We start from the raw sequence: 20,862 nt of genomic DNA, 5'->3' as shown, positions 1-20,862 counted from the left end.
ATCTGCATGGGAAGGATTAAGCATTTTTTTTAATGTCTTTATTTTTAATGTTTTTTTTTTTAATATCTTTGTTTTCCATTGCAGGCCAAAGCTTTTGAGTTGAGCTACCTCGAGAAGGTTCCAGAAGTCAAAGACACAGTGCACAAACAGTCCCTCCTGCACCACGTCTGCACTATGGTGGTAGAAAAGTTCCCAGACAGCACTGATCTTTATTCAGAGATCGGGGCCATCACTAGGTCAGCCAAGGTATGTCCAGTAGGTAAATATATCCATATGTACATTTTTATAACACCTCTTTGAAGTGAAACATTTAAGATTTTATTCTATTATATTCTTTGATTTTTTTTCATCCTCCCTGGTTGCAGCACTATTTATAAGTGTGTTCATTGTGTCATTTGCACTGAGTTTCAAAGATGCCAGTACTCCCTCTTCTGAGCTGCATTTGTGTCTATCACTAGGTTCCCTCATCAGTGCACTCTTTAGGCAGCCATTGGTTAGGACATGCTAATGTTATGTACATTATTAATGTATTTAACGATTAGGAACTGTTTTCAAGTTAAAACTTTATTTGACCAGTATCTTCAAATACATTTATTCTATGGCTTGGGGGAATCTTCTTTATAAGGCAGATGCCTGATTGTATTTTAAAGCCAATGGAAGGAATGATTTTTTTTTACTAATAAAATTTGTCTCCAGAATTGAAGAGTCCTTGAAATACTTGGTTCAACTCACAGAATCACAGAATTGCTGGTGTTGGACAGGACCTCAGCATATGACTTAGTCCAACCCCCTGCTAAAGCAGGTTCACCTAAAGCAGGTTGCAGAAGAAAAGTCCAGATGGGTTTTGAGCATCTCCAGAGGATGTCTTGAAATCTCCTTAGGAGTTAGGGAACAGAAATAGAAATAAAGGAATTTTGTTGCCGTACCTCTTGTCAAAAAAATGGTAATTCCCTGATTAATGCATCGGTCTGGTCAATGGCTCAGTATGGTATGGAGATTATTACTGCTGTAAGCAGGCATGATAGGAACACTGTAAACTCACTCTTGAACCTCTCAGAGTGTGAGATTTCATGAATAAGCCTTAAAAATAGTACATTACTTGATTAATGGAGTAAACATGGGAGATAGCAAACATAAAAATTCTCTTTAGGAGTCATATCTCATGGAAATGGTAATAATTACAGCAGATAATTTTAGTGTCCTTCTAGTCCAGTGTCTTGATTCAGACAGTGGCCAATAGCAGCTGCTCAACGGAAGAGCACAAGAAATTTCTAAGGGAATGAAAGATTTTCCCTAGAAAAATGTTATTTCATGAAACATAATTCTCATTATGTGCATCAAATAGAGGAATGATTTCTTTTCCAAAGGCCACCTTATTTGGATGTTGGGAGAGGAGCTGGAGAGTGTGGGGGCAAACAACTCTGTTTGCCCCCACAACCCAGGACATCTGTACAATACAATACTTTTTTTTTTTCACTGCAAAAATGAAATCTTATTTTGGCTCCTAGTGCAGTTCTTGCAACAATGAATTCATAATCTATTTTTTCCACTGTTCAATTTGCTGGTTTCAGGAATTACTGTCTGAATATACTGAGCAGAAAAATTATTTTTTCTTTTTAATTAATAGAATAACTTAGGTTGGAGAGGATCTCTGAAGGTCGTATGATCCATCACCCTTTTCAGTGCAAGACCAGATTAAACTAGGCTGCTCAGATCCTTGTCCAAGTCTTAAATGATCCTTTTATATCTTTTGTTTATGAGACCATTTCCACACTTTTCCTTCATCTTACTCTTTTAGAATGTGTTAAACAATAGTAAGTACAGTATTCCAGCCTCTCCTTATCAGTGTCAAATCTTGCTGTGTTTGTCCATTCTGCTACCTTTTGTTAGATGTTCTGAGGTTTTCTCTGTGTTCTTTGACTGCTGGTCCCCTTTGGACACCCACTGTCCCAGGGCAGTTCCCAAGGACAGCCAGGCAGTCTCCTGAGCTGACAGAGCATTCAGAACTCTCAACGGAGTCGAGTGCTGCCCTGCCCTGGGCACTTCATTGCAGTCTACAGCAGTGATCATGATCTGCTGAAGATTTACTGCTTATCTCTCAAACCCCAAATAATCTTCATTCAGGACTAATCTGAAAAATTTCCTGCCATCTGTAGATTTTACCCTCTGGATGTGCTTCCTTGTTTCCAGATAATTTTGAAATGCAAAGTACAAACCATTATTTTAATTGATGTCATAACTACTGTATTCTACTTGTTTACTTCTTTGTGAGATATCTCTCTCCAACATGTATTTCTGCTAGTAAGGTTTCAAATCTTGCTATTAGTTCACATCTCTTAAAAATACAATGCAGAAAAAGGAAAGGAGCACCAGAGTAGGTTTTTCCCCAACATCCTCTGTGGTGAAGCTGGATGAAAAGAAGTCATCTTGTTTCCCTTCTCTAATTTTTGTCTTCCTCAGTTTCTTTCCTCCCCAGTGATCCAGTACCTCCTGCATATTTTCTTTTTTCTTCTTTTTTTTGGTACCATAAAGGAATTTGTGGCTTTTGTTTTATATCCTTAGATATTTTCTCTTTAGATTCCATCTCTTTTCTCCTAGTTTTCCTCTTGTACAGCCTATGTTTAGGCTCTGGTTTATTGCCTTCAGTGAGTTTGGTTTCTCATGTTTGGAAGATTTTAACTTTCTATTATGTTTTTGTTTTTAATTTGAGTGACTCTTTTTTAACATTTAGGTATATTGGTTTCTCATTTCCTGCTTCTACTCTTTGCTGAGAAGTTATTTCCCTTTTTTCTTAGATTGAGATCAAGTTAATCACTAAGATGAAAAATTGCCACAAAAGAGAAGAGCCTTTGTTTTCCAAAATTCTCACCACCATGTATGGTATTCTCCAAAGTGGTTCTTCTATTTTTCAGTCATAGAAAGTGGAAGAAAGCTTAACTTACTGCTGTCACCTAAAAGAAAATTTAGGTCTAAGAGTGTGCAAAATTGAGCACAGTCTTTCAGTCTGTGGTTTGCTGATCCAGTGGCCCTGCCCAAAGCGGATGAAAATCCAAAAAGGCCAGACAAAATCACATTAAGAGAAATTATAGCCTTAACCTTCCCCGTGTCGCCCAAGGTCTCCCTCCTTGGGATGTTCCTGCATGTGTTAAACCACTGATGGATTACTGTAACAAGCTCTATTCCCACTTGATCATAGCTGCCACAAATCAGAGAGTTAGGATGTGGAAGCCATCCAAGCTGCCCTCTTCAAGGGAATGTTCACAGACAAGGCAAAATCTTGGTTTAGGAAAGCTGACAGGAAAGGAGAACTAATTTATCACTGTGGATTAGGCTGTATTTTGAGCTCTGTTTTGCCTACAAACATCTTTCAGAAACCACAAAGGCTAAACAATTTCCATCCTGTAGATAAACAGAGATGCCTCTTCCCCTGAAATGTGCATCATATAAGAATTTCCTGAGCATTAGTTCATGAAAAAACCCAAAAACATAAAGAAAACAGGCTGCCCTACCAAAAAGGAGCTAGAAAGACCAGAAACAAAATGGTATAGTTATTACAAAACTTGTGGCTTTTTACTGAAGGACTGAAGTCATAAATGGCACCAAAAAAAAAAAGACACAAGTGAAAAAATTAGAGAAAAAATACCATTCTAGATAAATAAGAGCATTTATAAATTCATGTACAGCACTGATTATTTAGTATCACATGATTAAAATCCCTTGCCCTTTTTATTTTCTTGATATTTTAAGTGTTTTTTTTCACTGAAGTTGTACCAAAACTGACGTACCTAATACTGAAGCAGACCCTCAGATTTCTGCAGTTAAGATCGAGTGTTGTTACTAGAAATTTCCTTAAGAAGTGATTGCCTCAACCCCAGTATCTCCTCTGTTAGTGAATAAAAAATGTGTCCTTATTAACAGTGTTCATCTTCTCTCTCTAACCCATAAATATTTCCCCTGTGCACCTGAAAACTGGCCAGCTCTATAGATAAACTGTAATTGTAATTTTCTTCCCCTGATTTTAGCTGACTTACAAGATGCAAACTTCTGTCTGGTTTTTTACCCCTGCAGCGAGACACTTGGGCACAGGACACTCACAGCTACTAAGCAGTGGAGAAGCAGGCAGATTTTAAAAGTAAGAAATAGGAAATGTTAGCAACACAGGAGGGGACAAGGATTGCTGATGGGAAAGAACTTGGGATGAGCCGAAGGCATACACAGGGCAGAAGGAAGCCTGCAGCAGCCTGCCCTCTGAGGACCTTAGCAGGGAGGCATAAGGAGGCAGGAGCTGGCTGGAACAGTAGTGATATTTGACATGCTGTAGCTTCTGCCTGATACAGTGGAAAGCAGAGAAAGGATAAAAAAAAAAATTAAAAAAAGGTAGGGAAAATCATGTTGCCTCCTGTATTCTTTCAGTGGGTTTCTCATGTCTCGCTTGACAGAAAGTATTTGTATGCAGTTATCATTCAAGAATGTTTTCCCTACATTATTAAAAAAAAAAAAAAAAAAAGAGACAAAAGTCAAATTATTTTTCACAGAAAAAAAAGTCCAGGAATGCAAGGTTTCTTGCAGTCATTCCTTGTGATGCCAACAGCTGCCTCAGATTGTGGCATGGGCTAACAGGAGCAGAGGTGAAAGCAGAGCAGGAAAGGCAGATCCTGTTGGCTGCAGAGCACACTGGGGCAAGGGGGAAGGAGTTTCCATGGCAAATGAGACTTTGAGGTTGTGTCTCAAAGAGAGCAGATGAAATTTAGCACATGGGCCTGATGGGGTGTTTCAATAACATTCCAGGTGATATGAGTGCAGGAATTGTTGCAGGTGACATAATACTATCTGAAGGGACCTGCTGTGTGTTATGGCTCTCCTTGGTCCCAGATTGTGGGAACTGCCCTACAGCATCTGCAAAAAGATCCCATGTAGTTAGGGTATTGTTTAAGGAAGTAGAATGCAGCAGAGATGTGTGTACAATTGGGCAGACTCATCTGGTCATACCTCAGTAAGCACCTCTGCCAGCTCTGTCCTGTAATTTTTCATTAGTGGGTTGATTCAGGTGCTCTCATTTCCAAAATTATTTTCACAGGATGCCACTTCTTATTCTAGAATTAGAAATGTCTGAGCAGAACCTTCTTTATATATTGCTTGCTTAAGAGAGCTGGCATCTATCTTGCTTAAAATGCATGCCCACAGTGTGCAAGTCAGACTAACAAGGGTCCTGAGATAATTCTTGTGACACTTGGTGAAGGAAACCAGTCTGGAAGTATTAGAGGAGACAGAGTTTTGAACCTACGCCACAGAAGGTCGCTGCTCTCAGATGACAGTGTGTTTGCAAGGAGCAATTCTCAGAATTTCCTTTGGCACTGAACCAACTCAGGAAAAGAGGAAGATTTCATGTTCCCTGCCAGAATGCATCCGTGTAATAATGTGAGAATGAACGGTCTGACCCTAAATTATAAACAGCTCAGACTAGACTGTGGTCCGCAGCAGAAACTATCTTAAACTTTGAAAAGAGAAAGCTCGTGTGTGGTTATGTATATCTTTCTATGAGGTACAATAAAATAGTTGTCATTTTATTGTGCATTTAAGACAGCATGTCATTGTGAAAGCATCAATTTTCTCTTAAATACACCTTGTGACTAAGAAAAAAATGCAGAGATCCAGGTCTTTCTTAGAAAACAACTGGATTTTATATATTCACCACTAAAAGAAGCAAGTTATACAAATAAACAATAGAGTATCAGACAATAGAAATCTTATACAAGCATGCTGAGGCTATGTAATAAGTTATTCACTGGCCTTCCAAACAAAACCTTAGATACAGTGATTTTGAAAATAAATGTTTCATCAGTTTCCATTCATTTACTGGTTTTGGGGTTTTTTGCTTCAATCCACTTGTGACATCTTTGACCCTGTTGTGGAGCTGAATGTTAACACAGGAGGCAGGAAACGTGAGTGTATTTAGGTGCAGCATCTTTGACTTTAGGAAGGTTTTGTATTTGCAATGGGGGAGCTTAGCCCAAAGACTAGAGGAGATTTAGCTGGAAGAGGAAATGTGTTTGTAAAGCACATTCCAGCTAAGGGAAAGCTGAAAGAAAATGACCTCTTATCTCATAGTGGCTGCAGTTGTTTGCAGTGCATGGCAGTGCATACCTGGAGTTGTATATGGTGCCCTGGGGAATATATAGTGGAAGGCATTTCAGGTTTGAACAACTGCATCTAATTCCCAAAGCAGCCATTCCTCTCTCTCCCAACAAATATTAAAGTGTGCAATTCCTGTGCTGCCATGAGGTATTCGTGGCCACACGGAGGAATAACACCCCAACCCTGAAAGGCTCCCTGATCCATGTCCTGCCTGAATGATTGGAGCACGCTGTAGTATTTCATGAATGAGAAAGTTTTAAACTTTTATACATGGTGTGTGATATTGGATGGAGTTGAACTTGAAAAAAATAAATCTTGTAAGGACCAATGTTCAGGGAACCAGAATGAGCAGAGAAATAAATGCTGAGCCATTTGATGGTGGTGGCAGTTTTTGAGTCAGGTGAAAAACAGTGAGAACAGAAACTGTTTGTTCTGGTGTGTTTGTTTGTAGGTCTGTCACGAGGTACTGAATTCTAAGCCCAGTGGAATGAAAAACTTGGTAGAAGTCTTTTTATTTTTGTTGTTTATGGCAAAGTCATCTGCTTCTATGGTAGCAAGCAGTAAATAATGATATAAAGTGATTAAACTGAGTGCTGCTGTTTCTGGCATGTGGTTGGAAGGTTTTATTCTTTGTTCTGAGTCATTTGTGCAAAATGCGGGTTGTGTCAAATTGAAAAATAGATTTTTAATTCTAAAGTTGCCCATTAGTGAATTTGGGGCAGTGGTTTGCTGAGGCTTACTCTGAGGAGCTTTTGTCATATAAACTGGCCTTTACATTCTGTTTGCATATACTGTCTCTGGTTGCTCCCCTCTGATCAAACAGTGTCTACTAAGGCACTTCTCAGAAGACTGAACTGTGGGCCTAGCAAGAGGTTTCACAGATACCAATAGTTCTGAATATTTTTTAGCTGGTGTGATTGTGAATGGAGGGGAACCTGGCCAGAGAAATGAGGAACATAGCAAATATGTCCCAGAACCATTTAGAAAGTTGCTGTTTCTTAATTAGTTTACAAATTAAAATAAACATTTCACAGTGTTTGAAAGAAAGGACTTTCCTATTTTGCCTAACAGCCTAAGACCACTCATTCTTTTTCCTGCAGAAAAGAACATGTATTAATTTTAAAAATTTTAGCAGAAGATACCTATTCAGTCAGCAAGCTGCATGTCTTTTGCACATATATGTGCTGAGGAGGAAGAATGTATGTTTCCACCTTCCTCCAAATCCTTGGGCCAGGTACAATACCTGTACCAGGAACAATATCTGTATGCTACTGTCCAGCAAGAAAGTTGTACTGACTATTTCAGATTACTGCTTCCTTTTATTCAGTGGAGCATAGTTATAAAATAATGCCACAGCAATTCTTGTCTGAGTACCTCCTGTGCTGAGTTGTCCTGGAGCCACAACTCACCTGAGTTCCTTCTTAGTCCCAGCATTGACCATCCACCTGAAAGAACTGGTGCATCTTTCGTTTCAAGAAAGAAGGAACAAAAAAGAGGATTCATATTTCTCTACTATTATGCATCGTTAATTCCTTTAGGAAAGTGTTGGAAATGAGCACATAAATCAGAAGGTGCAATCCATGGTCCCTTAGCAATGTGGTGTGAACTGGTAAAGAGGTAGTATGGTATTGCAAATGCCTTTTTATGTTTTCTTTATGCATAATATATTGAATAATTGGCATTATTACTCCACAAAAGTTTTTGTTCTCCTTATCATATGAACACATGATTGGGGATCTCTTGTAGCTGGGATTTCTCACCACTCTGACTGTTACATTTGTATATAATATCCTAAGCAGAGCCACAGACCTGGAGCAGACTGAAATGTAGTGAATTCTGTGTCTACACACAAAATTGTTGCTGGTGAAATAGCATTTCTTCAAGTATCAGGTGGGGTACCTGACTGAATCCAAGAAAAACTGGAACTTTAATATTTCACATGAGGATGTTTTTCTACAAGTGTATTCCTTTCTGTCCACAAGCAAGTGACCAAACACTGGAGAGCTGGCAGACAGAGATTCCATGAAGGTTTGGCACATTCTTTCAGGTGCTGTATAGTTTGCCTTTGGGGAATACACAGGTACATTATCCTGTATTGGAGTTCCTACTTTATTCCTTCAGGACTCTACAGCTCCTGCTCGAGCACACCTGTGCTCCACAGAGGCTTATTCCAGGAGAGTTCAGGTGGTGTTCTTCTTACTGCAGTCTCCTTAGGACTTCCACAGAGGACTGAATTTTTGTTTGTGTTCAGAAAACTCATGAGTGTCCCTTAGCCCAACCTGCCAGCCCCCATCCCTGCTGGAATTTCCCACTCTTGTGAATGTGCTGACTGTTGGCAGATTCCTGGCAGAATATGAATTTGCCACACTCCCCCCAGATTTGTTGTTCTACAAAGATATTTCTTGAACCCCTACAGGCCTGAACCTCAAGCTTTTTGACAGATTAAAACTCATTCTGCCATAAAATTTCATGAGTTTAAATTTCTCAGCTACACAGGCTGAGATGCTTCCTCAGCCAGGTTGGACAATTCTTACTAAGACCTAAACCTTGTATTTCCTTTTTTTCCTTAACAGGAATGCTAGTATTTTTCTCCATGTGTGTTTTAGATATACCATCTGTGGAGAGCAGCAATGTGTTTATCATCAACAGTGAAAATACTGACCTGGAAAGGACTTTTTTTTTTTTTTTTTTTCCCCCAACATATGCATTGATATGGATATAAGGAAAGCAAATACCCCACAGCTGCTCCGCCTGCAGGGCTTTTCTGAATAGCAGAGTGGATCAAAGGATGTTTCTATTTCCTTGGGAAGAGGAAAAATTCATCACTTTATAAATCACAGCATAAACAAATCAATACCAGGAGCTTTTTAATAATAATGCATTTCTTATGGCTATTTTCAGTATAGGTCTCAGCAGTGGATGCTGCACACAGCTAAGAAGAATGAAATAAAACCTACCCCTGACACTGGTTTTCATTTAGCATTAAGGAATTAACTGGAGTATGAGACTGTAACATCCCAAACACTGATGTGTTTCGAATCTGAGAGTTAAGTCTGTACTCTATAGCTTGAGTTCATCTGAACTGTGAAGTGGTATTATAAAATCATTTTTTCCTTTCTTCAGAATTCCAGAACATGGGCAGTTTTATTTTTCTCATCTGTTGAGTGCTGTGGCTGGGTTGCTGATGCACTTTGTTGAGTTGTTAGCAACACGTCCTGAGCGTCTCCAGTAAGATTTTTGTGATTTGAACACCTTTTTTGGTTGATGAATAAAGGAGAAGCTCTCCCTCACCTTCTGTGGAATGTGTTGGCCTCTATCCTGATGAAAGTTACTGTAAGGTGCAATCATTTATTTTAACTGTGTTGAGAGACTTTCAGAGTCGTTATATGATCTCATTACAAGCCAGTAAATTTGTATTGTATATCAAGGGATGAGAGTTAGTGCTGAGATCACTAAATAACACATACTTTCAATAGAGCTTTAAAAAATTCTGGCCCATGAATTTTGTGATTAGAACTAGATCATCTATTAACAAGTCAGTGCATGACTAGGGAATAGATCCAAGTACTTCCTAAAATGGAGAATGCTTGGCGGGGTACAACAGTGAGCAGTAAACAGGGTATAAAAAGCTTTGAGTAGTAGAGAAAAGGATTAAGAAAAAGAGAAAGTTTTGTATTACCTCAGAAAGAACTGAGTCATGCAGTTGCTTGGTGCAAACATGAAGCTATTAGTAAGGGAAAAAACACATCACAGATTTTTTTTTTTTGTCGCTTCTTTAGATGTTAGGCCTCCAAGAATAAAACCAAGTATATGTGTATGGGTATTTCTTTGTTTTCAGTTTTCCTTACTAACATTACATGCCTAGACATAGTGTGATATAGAAAGCTATTTTTTGTTGTTTTACTAATGATTAATAATGTGAATTGATGTCATGCTGCCACTGCCTTGACTCTTTGATATACACAGATTGCATTGCTCTGATGCCCAAGTGTACAGCCACAGTGTTTTTACTTCAAGTGTTACCTTTTCTTTTCCTTTTTTCAGGTTGACTTTGAACAACTCCAGGAAAACTTGTGTCAGATGGAAAGACGGTGCAAAGCATCATGGGATCACCTTAAGGCTATAGCAAAGCATGAAATGAAGCCAAGTCTAAAGCAAAAAATGTCTGAGTTCCTTAAAGACTGTGCAGAAAGAATCATAATCCTGAAGATTGTTCATAGAAGAATAATTAACAGGTAGAGACTTATACTGGTGACAGCAATACCTTGATAGTAAATGACTTGATAAAATTATAAGTTATGACATCATAAATATGTGTTTTGGAAGTGTTTAATGCCCATTCCTGCAGGGAATGTTGCTGGGTTGTATGTGGCACATATTTTTTATAGTCTTCATTGAGGAAACATTCCCACTCCAGAAATTTCTATATTTTTGACTAAAAAAAGGCAATCATACAAACAATCATTTGTTCCCAAGGTGCAATAACTGTGTCTTTTGCCTCCTAGTCCCCACAAGCTAGCAGCTTTATAGTTAAGTTGATAGATTTTCTGTTTATCCCTGGGGGGTTCTTTAAGGAGGCTTGGCTTACTGTCTGATAAACAAGAAAATACTGTAGCAAAGAAAATGAAGTTTTATTGACAAATTCATCATATGCAGAAGCTGAAATCAGTCTTGTACAATAAGTTCTTTTGTAGGCAAAGCCACTCCTATTTGCAAGATCTTCGACTTAGTGTTTTATGCTTCTATAGGCAGATTTAAGATTCCTCTTCATAGGATTTTCAGTTGGGTTTAATGAAATTGTGAGAGATTTTCCAACTTTTGGATAATTTTCAAATTGCTGTGGTCAAAATTAAGAACTGGATTCCAAATGATCCAAAATTTGTGGGTATACACTCGAGAAGTTGATTCAGTTCTTCTTTCATTTTTGTGATGACTTAGGGTTTATGCCACAAGTAAGCAGAAATCCCAATTGCAATGGAAGGGAAGTGAATTCATTAGTCTCCTGTTGTGTTTATCATATGCATTGTGCAAGTAAAAAAAATACCAACTTTCTCCTCTGATATCCTGCAACTGCTATGATAGTTCTTAGAAATGTTTTCATTTACTTGCATCTTTCTAAGATTGGGAAGACTTTTTGTCCTCAGGGATGTAGATGCAGTTAAAAGGAATTCCCATACATTTTTACACATTCAGTGTGCTGCTGTAAATCATCCAATATAGAAGCAATAGTAAAAACTGCAAATAGTGCAAAAGCTCTGAATGCTACAGAAGCAGTAAAACTGTGAATTGAGAGTGTCCCAAACTAATTTACTTGGTAGATAATATAATTTTATGGTCAGTTTTGTGAACCAGAAATTCTTTCCTTCTTGTGTTTGCTAGCCTGTAAATCTGCATTCTTCTTGTCTAGACTTTGCCCAAAGTCTTAACAGCCTCTTTGAAGTTGCTTAATACAAATAAATAGAATCGAAACTTAAAAAATATTTTTTTCTATAACAGAAATGAAATTGGTCATTCACGTGCCAAATTAGTCATATAAAGTTATGGAGTTCCATAAATATTTTATCTCCTGCATCAGCCTGGGAAAGTAGACTAGGATGAAGTTATCATAGGCTAGACTTTCATGGTTTTAATTATAAAACATACCAATGTTATGCAAAGCATCCATGAAAATTCTGTAGCACAAAGGAAATGATGGGAGCTAGTAAAGTAATAAATGAATTCAGTGAAATTGAATTGGTTGTTTTTTTTTTCCAAGAGACCATCAATATGGATTTTTTTTCCCTTTACATTTATAACTCTTTTTTTTTCCAGGTTTCACTCATTTTTGTTATTTATGGGCCATCCTCCCTACGCGATACGTGAAGTCAACATCAATAAGTTCTGCAAGATTATCAGTGAGTTTGCTCTGGAGTACCGCACCACCAGGGAACGAGTTCTGCAGCAAAAACAGAAACGAGCTAACCACAGGGAAAGAAACAAGACCAGAGGGAAAATGATAACAGATGTAAGTGGCAAATGGTATTTCCCATAGCATGGGTTTTTAAAGCTTTCTTTCACTGCCTGTGGCATATGAAGTGTTGTTACTCTAATTTTAATTTTAGAGGTCCTTGTGCTGTAAGTAATGAACTCTCCTCTATTAGAAGACAAAACTTGCAAGTCCTTGATTGTGTATAATTTCTGCTTCATAAAATTGTATAGGACAAGAACAAACTGAAATTAATTATCCAAAAAGAGCTTCTCTGTGGACTATACAGGGTCCAGGATATCTAGAAGACATCAGGAGCTGTGTGTATCTGACCAGCTAAGAATATGAAAAAGAAAAAAACCTAGAAATTATAGTCCTAATTGAGGACATAATTAAGATGATGAATCATTGTAGCTATTTAAGTGATTGCAGCCAAATTTTAATGGATTTTTTTCTCCATCTTTAAATATTCTAGTAGTCTTGAGCCTTGATTTTTTTTTTTTATGTCTGTGTGTATATATATATGCACATATACATGTATTTCATGTGCATTTATTTCTTAACTTCACAGCACAGACCAGCCAATTTTATGGTAACAGACTACTTTGAGATTCTGAAAGGATGGACAAATTTATGTCCACAGTAGTTACTCTGCAAACTTTTTGACTGTAAGATTGCATGCTCATAGAATAAATAAAAATAAGATTAGTTTTCTCAGCATAATAGGTTTTCAAATCCCCTTTTTCTACTTTTTCTTTTTTTTTTTTTTTTAAGTTGATGTAGTTTGACTCAATCCAAATAGTTTTAAGAAGTGCCAGTATTTAATAAAAGTTTCCAGCTGTCTCAAAATCCAGATCTGGAGTCTCGATTAAATGCAAGTGTTTCATTGCATATGAAGCTACCCCTGCCTTTGGCATGAAAAGCCCAAAGCTGATTACAGTTTTATGGCTCAGGCAAATGGGTCAATATAAATATATAAATACATATATATGTATTGGGACTGACATCAATTGAGATTGTATTTAAGTCATTGACTCACAATCATTTGTAGATCTTTCCTGGCAATATCCTCTTTATATTTGGAAATCTGCCCCATCTAGAGAAAATGTTAAACCTGCATTATTATCAAAAGATTTTTTTTTTTTCTTTTGGTGTAGTCTCAGGTTAAGGAAGAGGCTCTGATTTTTTAGAAAGGGTACAATACAGTCATACAAATTTACAAAACTACCACTAGAGAAGTAAAATCATTTTCTGCAACTGCTTCTTGGTTTTCCTGATGTTTTCTAATGGAGCCAAAAGACAGCATTAACCAAAGCATTTTGTAAATTATAATTTTCATTCCTTCACATAGCTTTGACACTTTTTACTAGTTTAAGCAAGACTGAGATGTAAAGGAGTTCCTGTTTTCCAACTGTGTTCTTACCATATAATGCAGTGTTTATGTATTATCTGTCCAGAATAACTGCTGTGGCAGGACAAAAGGCTTGTCTCTATCCTGCCTGCAGAAAATGCAAGAGGGAAAGTAGTTCTGGTCACTGGCAGTTGGGTTCAGGAGGCAGAGAAATGGGACCCTTTCAAACCACAAAAAGTCTCAGGCTTGACAGTGAGTCAGCAAGGGGCAGAACCAGGGACAATGGCCTGAAAATGGAGGGAAGGAGGCATCAAGGCCTTTCCCAGAACAAAAGTAGTATTGGTGGAAGACCTCTTGCTAAGCTCAAGATGCTGTTGAGATTTGGCAGGAATTAAATGCCATCTGACAGTTAATGTTACACCAAAAAATATCTTGCAGATCTTAAAAAAGAGAGTATATTTTTCTTCTCACTAATTTGTAATTACAGTACAGTCCTATTAGCTTGCAACCAAAAAGAGCCTGCAAGAGTAAAAACCAACAGTCTGTAAAACTGCCCTTACAGGAATATTCTTAAGGGGAATTATTAATGTGGCCACATAGTTATTTCAGAACTTAGCTAAATCTCTTTGAGCATAGCCCAGTAATATGGCCTCATTTACCTTTTATTTGAACTGCAGTATATGGTAAAACTGAATTGAAGTTGCATCAGGTTATTTGTCACGGCTTCCTCTGACAACTTCAAAGTTATATCTACCTCAGAACAAGTTTCCAAGTCAGCAGGATGGAAGATATTTATGTGTGAAGAATTATGAAAACGTGGAATTTTATTGTAGTTTTGTTTTGGCTGTGGTTTGTATCTGGTCTTGATTTTCTTAGTGTTTTATATTTGAAGGCTTGGAAAGGGGAGATAGATCAGTAATGCATTGACAGTGATTCACTAGTTACAAAATACTGACAGAAGAAAGTTGGGATCTTGACATTGGAAAGAAATTCTTTGTAGAAAGTGATTATAAGATGCAGTAGTCATATGGAAATTTACTTTCTGCTTTTGGTGACCTAAAGTATTGTACAGTTATTTGAAATTTACCTCCCTGTCCTTTTGAAAGTTTGCTCAGAGTCTCATTTTTATCACCTCACAGTACACTGCTTTTAGGCAGATGAGGAGGGATTCTAACAAAAGCAGGAAAGGAATAAGCCAGAACCAGCCCAGTTCTTAAGGAGAAAGCCTGTATCTCTTAAACCTTGTCCCCCCTGCAGACTTGGAAGGCAGAAGGTGCTGGCTTGTTGCATGGAGAGTCTGCTGGCTCTTGACATGGAGAACTTGCATCAGCTTCAACAACTCCTCACATGGAGAAGGGCTCAGGAGCACAATGGGGAACATTTCCAGTCTTTCTTTCAGCCTTTTACCACAGATATCTTTGTGTTTGTACGTTCTTTAATAGCTGAAGTGGACTGGGCACTGTCAGTTTAAATCTTGGTGAATGTTGTCTGCAGGAGAGGGGTAAGGAAAAAAAAAAGTTTTTTGCCACAGTTTCACAGGGAAAATTGCCTAGTCTCTGTAACCTTATATCTGGCTTTAGCCAATGATGGCACTCGTTTCAGGCACTCTCAAAATAACAAGCCGGCAAAATAGGGAAGAAATGCAATTATAGATACAAGTCTGAGCTTTTAAATGATTTTTAATAATAGTAGGTAATAAGCATCTGTCTCCCAGATTTATGAAGCTCTGCTTTTCATGATACTTAAGAGTTTCAATTCCAAAATTGCTCTGTAATAGACATAATATTTTGAAACAGCACATCCACTGCACAGAAATGCTAGCCTGAAGGAAAAATGTGAGGGCAGGAGGAAGAGAAGGAGTGAGATCTCACACTGTTCTGCAGCATTCAATATTGAATGGCAGAAGAATCAAATGGCCTTTTTTCCTTCAAATTAACATCTTGTGTCTGCAAGTGGTATTCAGTATACCAAAATTCTTTCACTGCTTTTTGATAATATTACATGTTAAAAATTCCTAATTTGTTGCTATTTCCCAGTGGTTTTTATAATGGTGAAATAAAGATGTAAATACAAGACAGAATATACACACCAGGGTGAGGGCAGATTCCCTTGTGAAACATAATGCTGGTTTATTTATTTTGCTGCTTTTACTTCTTTTGTCAGTATTTGCTAGAGGCAAATGCCTCTTCAGACATGGGAATATGAAGGGACTGGTGAACTATACCTCCTGTGCACTGGAGTAGCTTTGGGTGTAGGACAGTGGTTCCAGGAGTGAGTGTTCTCCAAGTAGAGCAGGAGGGAGAGAAATGGTAATGCCCAGGTACTGGAGATGGGCAAAGTCAAGCAAAATGCCAGTGAGTCCACAGCAGATCACTCCTAGCTAGATTAAATGGGCTGGAAGGCCAGCAGCTGGGCCTTTGCCCTGTAAAAAGCTAGCTTGATACAAATACTATAAATACACTTTTGTTTGGAGCACGGTCTTTGTAATGTGTGTTCTCTACTATTTTACCTTGCCCTGACTGCCTTTTTGTATTGTTTAGCTTCATTTACTCTCCTGCTGCCTTTTACTTATTAGCTGAATGTACAGAATGATGCATTAGATTAGATTAGATAGATAGATAGCTAGATAGATAGATAGATAGATAGATAGATAGATAGATAGATAGATAGAAAGAATTAGAATACAAGACTGTTTGTATTTCCTATTCTTTTTTCTGCTTCTTATTCATGACAAAAAGTGAACAGTGGTCCTCTTCAGAAGAATTGCTTTATGGAGTGACTCCCTGCCCCCCAGGGGACAGAAAAATGACAAACAGACAATTTTAATGCAAAGGGAACATACCTGCCATGGTCCCTCTGCAAAACACACTGCCTGTGTTTCTGTCAGTACCACTGTGTCCAAATTAGAATAAGCATCTCACTCTTTGCATAAAACATACCCTTAAAAAGTAATGTTAAAATGCTGCTCAACAGTCGCAGCTAATCTTCTTATGGAGATTGTGCTGAAACTAAACTGAGGGCCAAAGTAAATCAGGCTTTCATTTTCAATGATGAATGTTTCTGGAACAGAATGTATCAATCCCAGACAGAAATCAGAGCTGAGATGGAGATAAGGTCAAAAATGTGTATTAGTAACATTAGAGGAATACTATTGGTGGAATACTTCTTCTAAAAAAAAAAAAACCAAAACAAAACCCACAAATAAAAAAGAAGTGTATAAAATTTCTGGACTATGTTTGCACTTTATAAACAATCAAACTGAAAATTATGGAAACAGGGAGCCCAAATACTTGAGAAGCCATGTTTTACTTTGGGAAACTTCCATGTGAGGCATCTTCCAACCCAGCAAAGAATTCCCAAGGCATTTGGGAATACAGATCTAAATAGTTTGCTAATTCCCTGTAAATCCCCAAATTTAAGAATACTCCATATCCCATAATATTTTTGTATGTCTGTTGCATTTAATGTAGTGCAACCATTAAGATAATTTTAGATTCCTGCTGTCACAGAGGGTGAGAGCCCTGAATAACAATGGATAATTGCATCTCTGATTTCCAGGATCTGGTATCAGGCAGCTACTGGAGAACTTTAAGCAGTTATTGAAAGACTACCCAGCATTTGATTTGAGTGCCCTGTTGAATTGGAAGTTGAAAAACCCCAGCTTAAAAAAGGAATTAAAACAAACACTTAAGTGTAGAGAAAAGGAATTGCCAAGAAGTTGACCTCTGCCCTGAGAGGAACAGCAGCCAGGACCTCCCTGTGCTGCACAGAGCTGGAAGAAGGAGAAGGAGCCCTACCTAGTGTTGTCAGCTTCCATGGGGCAAACAACTGCATGATTCAAGGGAGATAAATGGGATGGGTTAGGAGTACTTTCAGTTCACCATTTCTGTAAGGAAATCAGGAAATTTCTACATTCCCTACTGGCAGGGACAGTCTACTCTACGTACAATCAGCTTTAGGGAAAAAAAAAAAAAAAAAAAAAAAAAAGAGCAAGCTGATTGTCTAAGGCATGAAAATTAATTCCTTATATGTCTTCTATTTTTATGTCATCCTATTGCATAAACAGTACCATGGTTACCTCTTACTCTGTCATGGTTTGACAGTGCTGTCTTTCCTAAATCTTGCTGTTTGTCCTTCTCCACCTTGTCCTTTGTTTCCAGTGGCAGACCGATGAAGAAGAGGATGTTGAGGTATGGTTCTCTGAAAAAGCATGTCATCTCATCTCTCCTGTGTGCTGTGACATCTAATTTCTAACTCAGTATGGACTGCTCAGCTCCATCTGCTCAACTGGAACTATGAACCATGACATACTTCTCATACCTTTTTGTCTCAATCATAAGAATGCATTTTTACAGTCAGCTTTAACCATATGCATTCCTGTCCTCTTGAATAAGGATTTCCTTATCTGAGGCCTTAATAATTTTTAGTTTCCTCATTTCTTTCCCTTACTGTCTGTAGTGTACTGCAAAGTATCCCCATTACCCAAAACATCAGTGATCTAAATGTTATGGATATCATAAGTTACCTTGGGCTATGGATTACCAGGATAATTTCATACTCCTTAAGCTGTGTTATTTTATGGTATTATTTTATAAAATTTTCAAAAGCATCAATATAGAGAGATGTTAAACAAATCTTAATTGTTTTCCTTTCTGTATAAATAGAGAATGAGACAGTTCATTCATCGTAGAGGTGAGCTATGGAGTAGTTCATGTATCTCTCATAAAGTGCTCCTGAAGGTGATGGTCTAGCTATATTCATAATAAAAGTTTATTGATTTTAGAAGCATCTTTTTTGTAATGCATTTTTTGTTCAGCATTAGAGCTTTCTTCAATTTGCTGAACATAAACAATGTGGCTTAATGCTGTTTCATAGTGGTGGTCATTTTCTCACCAGGCTGAGGTTTGACCAGCAATTTATGGCAACATCTGAAAATTAAGGAAATGAAATAAAACTTTTGGCTCTAGAGCTTTGCCCCCAGCGATGGTTTGTGCTGTGTAGCTTAGGGCATGGAATGAAAATTATATTAATTTGCCTGTTTATGCCAACATAGAACTAATCTGTGTGAACAGGAACTAACAGTTATGTGGAGACTTTACCCTTTGGAATTTTTTGGAAATTGTATTGATTACTGAGCAACCCACATTGTATAAGAGACTAGTCTTAATGCAAATACAGCATGTCCTTTCATAGGAGTTTTTCTCTAATATTTTTCTGTCTCTTAATTTCACATGTGAAACTCTAGCACTTGCATACTTTTCACATTAAAATGTTGCAAGCTAATCTTTTAACAAGAAAACAAACTTCTAGCTATCAAAATAGGTCTTTTACTGATATATTTAGCTCAGTGCCTTGTAGGGATTATTGTTACTCAGTTAACTTGCTATCTTACCCCAAAAAGTCACTATGTTAAAATAGAATCATCTCATCATTGGTTTCCAGATTAAACTTTTTCAATTTGCAGTCTTGAGATGGGGACTTGATCAAAGCTCTGAAAGCAGGGCCAAGTTTTTCAATTTACCGTTCTCTGACAGAAGGGCTTTGCAGGTTTGCATCCCTTTAACTGACTGGCTTGATATCATCAAGTGAATAATTAATGTTGTTTATTATGCAAAGGAAGAAGAGAAAGCAGCACTTGTCCTTTCATCTGTGCTGAATTAGAGTTAGAAAGATTAAAAGGAATAACAAAACATACTTCTGTGTCTGATGCTGGGCTGATATGAGTGAGAGTACCGAGGTTTATTATTATCTGTTGATGCCTGTTTGCTGTCAACAGGGTCGGTATTTCCTGCAGTCGGGGCTGTATTTCCAATGTGCTTTGACCTTTCTGTAGATAAGAGCACAGTGGTGAATACCAGCATCCAAGCCCTTTGGAGGCAGAGTCGGGGAAGGGAGAGCAGCCCAGCAATGCAAGCCCTCCTCTGTAGAAAGTAGCCACTTTTGCTGCTCCCACCCATTCCTAGGTGGTTGTTTTGGTCACTGGTTGGGCTGCTGCATGCTCACACTGTGCGTGCCCTGCTAGTGTAGATACTGTTGTTCATGTAGTCGTGGTGACGAGGAAGCAGAAGGCAGACTCCTCTATCTCGTGTAAGGTTTTGTTTGTTCTTCTGACTTCTGACTGCAATTTTTGTGTTTCAGCCATAAATAATTTGTCTGGGTGTTTTGGGACCAGGGACTTTTTAAGCATTCGTGGTAATGTGTGTTAAAGTTACTTGTAGATAATTGTGTTTTAGAGGTGACTGAGAGTTTTCTGAGCAGTAAGGCTGAGAGGCAAGAGGGAAAGGTGTCTTTTCCTAGACCACTGTCCCCATTTTGCCTTGCTAGTGAAAATTGATTGTACAGAAAAAAAAGCAATTTCTTTTTTCTGTTGGGTCTCATGCTGTTCCTCTCAGCATTATGCCTGACCCCAGATCAGGCCCAGTCTGGATCGAAGGTTTCAAAGCAAGTCCTTGCTTTGTACCTTTTACTGTCAGACATGAGGTCAAAATTACAAAGCTCGAGCTAATGCATCTGTTCTTCCTCTGACTGTGTCTGCTCCCTGCTGCCACCCTGTTTCAGGTTTATTTCTGGTCAGAGTGAATACTCTGGAGAGGACCAACTGTTGCTGGGCTCTTTTGGGAATAGCTCTACTCCAAACCAAGCCTGGGAGGACACTTCTTTCCTTGCAATTCTCAGTCAATCCCCTGGCCTATTGTCCATGCTGTTCTCAGTTGAAACAACAAATCCTTTTCCTCCCGCAGTCCGGCAAGTTCTCCAGCAGCTCCCCGCCCTGCCAGAGCCAGCCCCAGGGCCTGCAGTACGCCGAGGATGCTGCCGAGCACGAGAACATGAAGGCTGTGCTGAAGACCTGCTCGCTGGGGGGGGACAGCACCATGGCCCTCGGCGTCCGCACTCGGAGCCGCGCCAGCCGAGGTGAGCGCCAGCATTTCCTCTTGGCCACGTTTCTTGTGCTGTGGCAGCTGCACAGTGGCCCAAACGTGGGTCGTGTCCCCCTTAGGTAGCACTCACAGCTAAAAAGGTGGAAGGGGAAGGAGAACATCCCAGTGGCATTTTCATGATAGAAGTGATTTGAGGCAAGGGGATGAAGAAGAATTTTCCTGATGTTTCAAAACAGATCACAGCCAGAGTAGGGGTATCAGGAGTCTAAGCCTGCAGAAATTTTCAATTCTCCCTGAGTGATAATGGTGACCGCCCATTAACACACCAGTTCTTGTTCTCATCATGAAAGCAAAATGGGCCATCTGGAGAATCCAGGATGTGGTTTTCTCTTTATTTTCAATAGAAGTAGGAAGCAGCAATTCAAATTCAGGTGAAAAGACCTTGCAGCATTTTATGAATGATGGGGGAGAAAATGGGTAGGAAAAAAGTGATGTGTCTTTTAACCACCTCCCTCCTAAACTGCAAAGGTAAT

General features: G+C 38.5%; 1 protein-coding gene across 5 annotated transcripts in view; it reads left to right on the top strand.

Annotated features, from left to right (window-relative positions):
* Positions 1–20,862, top strand: part of FHOD3 (formin homology 2 domain containing 3) — a 373,180-nt gene that overhangs the window by 330,615 nt on the left and 21,703 nt on the right. For all 5 annotated transcript variants that reach the window (XM_059856914.1, XM_059856895.1, XM_059856904.1 and 2 more), the window contains 4 exons: positions 85–246; positions 10,180–10,370; positions 11,947–12,139; positions 20,192–20,363. In XM_059856914.1, coding sequence (XP_059712897.1) covers positions 85–246; positions 10,180–10,370; positions 11,947–12,139; positions 20,192–20,363 — 718 coding nt within the window. The remainder of the gene's footprint in view (positions 1–84; positions 247–10,179; positions 10,371–11,946; positions 12,140–20,191; positions 20,364–20,862) is intronic.

The sequence above is a fragment of the Haemorhous mexicanus genome, chromosome 1, assembly GCF_027477595.1.
Source record: "Haemorhous mexicanus isolate bHaeMex1 chromosome 1, bHaeMex1.pri, whole genome shotgun sequence".
In the NCBI taxonomy this organism is placed as follows: Eukaryota; Metazoa; Chordata; class Aves; order Passeriformes; family Fringillidae; genus Haemorhous; species Haemorhous mexicanus.
The sequence above is the reverse complement of the archived record's forward strand: the minus strand, read 5'-3'. Positions and strand labels throughout refer to the sequence as shown.